The sequence below is a fragment of the Chenopodium album genome, chromosome 22 (genome assembly GCF_948465745.1).
Source record: "Chenopodium album chromosome 22, dcCheAlbu1.1, whole genome shotgun sequence".
Lineage (NCBI taxonomy): Eukaryota > Viridiplantae > Streptophyta > Magnoliopsida > Caryophyllales > Amaranthaceae > Chenopodium > Chenopodium album.
The window spans coordinates 37,258,156-37,263,576 of NC_137855.1; the positions used below are offsets into that span (position 1 = coordinate 37,258,156).

At 31.8% G+C, this 5,421-nt stretch overlaps 1 protein-coding gene across 1 annotated transcript; it reads left to right on the forward strand.

Moving 5' to 3' along the window:
* The first annotated feature begins 390 nt into the window (after positions 1 to 390).
* On the forward strand, positions 391 to 2,128 carry LOC145604328 (FBD-associated F-box protein At5g22730-like). Its single transcript, XM_081660246.1, has 3 exons — positions 391 to 1,449; positions 1,581 to 1,736; positions 1,835 to 2,128. The coding sequence occupies exons 1-3, from the start codon at positions 469 to 471 to the stop codon at positions 2,126 to 2,128; spliced, it is 1,431 nt and encodes a 476-aa protein (XP_081516372.1). The 5' UTR covers positions 391 to 468.
* The last annotated feature ends 3,293 nt before the right edge of the window (positions 2,129 to 5,421 follow it).

Genomic DNA, 5,421 nt, shown 5'->3' on the forward strand with positions numbered 1-5,421 from the left:
TAATTCAAATTTTCATCGGCTTGCACGTCGAAAAATGCTCGGTGAAGGTTCGGCCATTTTAAGAGTCCAAATTGAGTTAGTAATTGGTAAAAAATTATCGTAAGTGCCTCATTTTTACAGGGAAAAATAGCTGCCCATAAATCGATACATTTTTGTTACGCAAAATGAGACACGTTATTTAATCTGCTAACTTCGAGCTCAATTTGGATTTTTTAAAGGCGGCCCCAAAACCTTAACCGAATATTGTTCGACACGCAAACCAATGAATAAGTTGAATTGAGTTGCAATTTACAATTTATAAGAACTTTTGTGCTTGAATTTTACAAAATACAAATTTTAAATGGCTGAAATTGACAAATTTGCCTTGTATTTAAGCCGTTTACTCTCAAATATTCTCTATTGGTCTAATCTTAACAGTCATTAAGTGATTTTATATTCGAGCTTCTTTTATTTCAGATTAGTCGCAAGATGACCATGCCAAATAAAGAATTGAAACTTGCTGAAGGATTAGTTGGAGGAATAGATAGGATAAGTTGGCTTCCTGATGAAATTCTTTGTAGTATTCTGTCCCTTCTTCCGTCGAGAGAAGAGGTAGTGAGAACTCGAGTTTTGTCAACTAAATGGAAGAATATTTGGGTTGAGGTTGAAAATCTAGATATAGATGATGGTAACTTTCGACGAATGAAGCATAAAACTGAGCAAGAGAAACAACAAATGGAGAAGAGTTTAGTAAATTATATACAGAAGGTGGTAAATTGCTATGAGTATCCTTGTATAGAAAGATTGTGTCTATCTATATCGTCATCCTCCTCCTCAACCTTCCTTAATAGAACATTAGCTGAGCGAGATGTGAGGCACCTTGAGGTCCGTTTTCGAGAAAATCAAGTAGCATCATTACCTGAAAGGCTTTTCATATCAACAGCATTAGTAGTACTGAAGTTGAAAACTGATTTGCTTGAAACTCCGACTACAATCTGGCTTCCGAGTCTTAAGACCCTTGGCCTTAACGTCTCGAAATCTATTTTAACTCAGCATTTAGAGGGTTTCTTATCTGGATGCCCTTCTCTCCTGGAGTTACTCATCAAAGGTCGCGCTGTGAAGAAGCATGATTTGCTGGATTTCAATCTACTTATTCAGACCTGCACATTAAAGAGATGTGAATTGGACTTTGTTGATAATGGAGATGTCACTAAAGGAGGATCTGACAAACTTCTTCACCAAGTTTTGATTGATGCTCGAAGACTTGAGTACCTTTGGGTAAGAGATAATCAGAGAGGCATTTATTCACTTATTAGTACTCGTACAAAGCAAATGGCTGAGGCGTATGTGGATTGGCAACCAACTTATAACAAAAAAAAATCCTCAAAACCCGAGACTGAAAATTTATGCAGGTTTTTAAGAAGTCTCAGATTTGTCCAGGCGCTATCACTTTCCGGCCATACTATCCAGGTACGAACATTCACCATTGGAGTATTAGACACTTTACTAATCAAATTTATTCGTGTTTAGAGATTTGTGTTAATCCATACTCACACATGTTTGATGTTGATAATGTTGGTGCTATGCTTATGCTATTGCAGTGGTTGAACTTGAGCTTTTATTTGAATGAAAGTATAATACCCTTCAGAAAGTTGATGAAATTAGAATTGAATGTTGTTAGTGATGTTAATTGTGAACTCTTGGCAAAGCTCCTTTCGTGGACACCTAATCTCGAGTACCTTACTCTCATAAACAAGGTTAGTAGTACATTGATTGAGTAACATTGATCTATGGCATCAAGAAACAACTTTGTCGTTCATCACATTCTTATTAGTACTTCCAATTTTTATTTCAGGTTTGTCCTGGTCTCTATGTTAATCCTAATGGCAGAGGTCGTTGGACACCACCTGAAGGTGTCCCGATTTGTTTGTTAAAACATCTGAAGGAGATCATCGTCGAGGGACTTCATAAAGGTTATGAGGTTCAAGCTGTCAAATATCTGCTGCAACATTCAAGAGTTTTAAACAGGTTGACTATTAACTGTACTGATGTTGAGGAACTAGACGCATTTAAGGATATATGGAGGGCTCCCAGGGGCTCAGTGACCAGCGAAATCATACTGAAAGCTTGCTATGATGATGATGAATGATAAGAACTTTTTCTATTAAGCATTAATCAACATTAATTATAATATTATATTGATATATACTCTTTTATTTCTCTTTAAAACGAAATGTAAGTTCATTATCCTAACTTTTTCATCATTTATTTATTTGCCTGTGGTTAAAGGCATTAAAGTCTGATAATCAGTTTTTAATTTATGCATGATATGTGTAGATTTGGCTAGTTCTATCATATTCATAATTTCTTACTCAATATGCTGGTGTGTTGGTGTCATACTCATGATATGTATAGAGGCCTGTTTTGCTGCTTTGATTTACATTTTTTGGTCATTTTGGTATTGCATTCTTCCACTTTTTCGATGTTAGGATTAGGATATGATTTTATAAATACAGTAATAGCCTTATAACTAGGTTAAGTTCCGTGCCATGCACGGTCATTTTTAATACTTATCATTAGTTTAAGACTGCTATTTAATTATATAAAAAAAATATATACCTAATTGCAAAATAGGATGAAAGTTCTGTAATTACAAAAAAAAAAAATAATCAAAAAATTTATAACACTAAAGAAAACAGAGAGAATAATATATGCACGACTAATAAAAATAAATATAAATTACATTACATGTTATAGATAGATTACTATTATTGCATATATAAATAATATAAATAATATCGAGATATACTTATCAAATAGAAAGTGAATTATTATTGTATAGTTTGTATTAAAAACTTCTCTAAGAAGCTTTGGCCAAAAAAATAAAAATAAATAAAAAAATTAAAAACTTTTGGAGGGAAAATTTTTAACCAGGAAATGATATGTGTCATTCATGGTTTCGTCTTTAGTATAAAGTTATAGATAGATAGATTATAGATTCTCTAAGAAGCTAGCTTTGGCCAAAAAAATAAAAATAAATAAATAAATAACTTTAGGAGGGAAAATTTTTAACCAGGAAACGACATGTGTCATTCCTGGTTTCGCCTTTAGTATAAAGTTATAGAATAGATTAATTATATGGTAGTATACTAGTATATGCATGTTTTAGGAAGATTGTTTTGAATTATAATCTTAGGAATCAAAACTGATAAAGATTAGGTTGAACTGATTGAAATAACCGACAGAAAAATGACTGAAATTAATAGAATCAAATTAATCTAAACTTAATAATTGAATTGAAATAGAATAATAAATGAAGGTTATGTATATTTCACTTGATAATATTTTTTTTGATATGATCAAAATTCAGATACAAATAAGTAAGTAGCCCAAGCGTTGTCCTAAGTTGCTAATGTTGTAGATGTGCAATCGATAATTGTTTTTATAAAGATTTTCAAACTTTAAATTGTCATTATCAAACAAAAATTGAGTTATTCTTTAAGTATTTTTTTTAATTGAACCTCGTGGTTTGTACTTATATAATTGTTTTTAAAATAACCATCTTTGTTATAAAGAGGTTAATTAAGGGTTCGAATCTTCTTTTATTATTTTGTCAATAATATAGTAATATGTATTTCAATAGCTAGATTTATAATAATATATACATTCTCCAATTTTATAACTTTTACAACAGCCCGTCTTGGGTGTGGCTGGTCACACCGTGTGACCACTTATAAAAAAAAAAAAAAAGTAACCCTATGAATACTGACTAAGCAACCCTTGTAATATTGATCGAGTTCTCCTATAACACCGACCGAGTAACCTTATGACACAATGAAGTATCCCCTAACTGACCAATTAACCTTTTTAACACTGATCAAGTAACCCTTATTACACTAACAATGTATTTCCTATAATACGTGGCACATATAAGTATTTGTGAAAACATTTTTTTTTATTTTTTTTTATTTACAATTCAATGAAAATGTTTCATTTACTGAATTGAACATGACCTAGTCCAAAAAAAAAACAGGCCCAGCTAAACTAACAATACGGCCATAAACAAAAATCGTATACTGTACTTCGTATAAACTACATGATCATTTTTATGAGAGAGAAATATATATGAACCCAAATTTTGATCGAATTTCACCAAAAATTTGCGAAAACAGCGGCGAAAATGGGAATGATAATCAATTTCATCATCTTCTTCAATTTCTCTGGTATTTTTCTGAAATTATTCTTCATTTTTTTAAATTGTTTTTGCCCAATTTAGAATCTTTTGTGTTCTTTTTAGTTTTGAAGATAGTATATTGCGCTAATTTTTGTTTCCACCATTGTAAAAGGACAGATGATAATTGATTAAACTCCACTTACGAAACCCTAATTGAGAATCTTTCAGTTCACTGTAATAATTGTTGTAATCTGGGCAATGTGGAATTTTAATGGGTATCTGAATATGTTAAAATTGCTGAGGAGAAGATTTCCAATAAAATGGGATCAAAATTAGGCTGATTATTTCTTTGAGAGTAAGCTCATCCCAACTAAGAAGCATTATTAGTAATAATTATTATCATAACATCAAATCAAAAACAAGATGAATTAGTAGTTAGAAATTATAATTCAGAAACTTAAAAATGGCGGTGGTTTGGCACTAGGAGGCCAAATTGATGAAAATTTAGTGGTTGAAGTTAGAGTTGAGAAAAGGGTTCACAATGAATTTAACTAAGAGTGATGAACTAAAGTTTCGGGTTTTGGGAAATTATTTGTTAGGGGAGGGGGCATAATAGACTTGATTAAGTGTTGCATAATGCACATTTCCGAAATTTAAACAATCATTGCACTAACTCGTTTTCTGTTCTTTGGATTATGTTGCTTCGGTAGATAAGAAGATTAATTGTTTCTTACAGTTAAAAAGAATGAACTTATTTTCAGTTAATGATTTGGGGTTAAAGGTATCAGAATAGGATATGCAACTAAATGTTTGTGTTGACTCACGTGATTGTTGGCGTACATCAAGTATGTATTCTAGTTATAGTTTCCATTTGCAGCATGGTTTGATTGAATGAAGTTCAATAGCATTGAGCATCAATGCCAAGCCTTTTTAGTTCATATTGTACCTCTGTCAAATCAGAAACAAAGTTGTTGAAATTTTGTTCATGCTGAACTAGAATTAAGTTGCATTAACTATAGTTATTCATCATTGTGTAATTTATTTGTTCAGGGACTTTAAATGGTATGCTTATGTGGTGCTGTTTTGGTGGAATCAAATCTTTAATAAAGTGTATGCATGGAAGTTTCCAGAGTTTATTTCACGACTGGCATCTTGGTCACTTGGCTGTTTGTGTTTATGAGGGAAAGTACTAAAGATTTTATCATGAGTAACTGTTTGACAATATATTTACATGGAGATGAAGTTGCTACTCCACTGGTTGCCTGTTG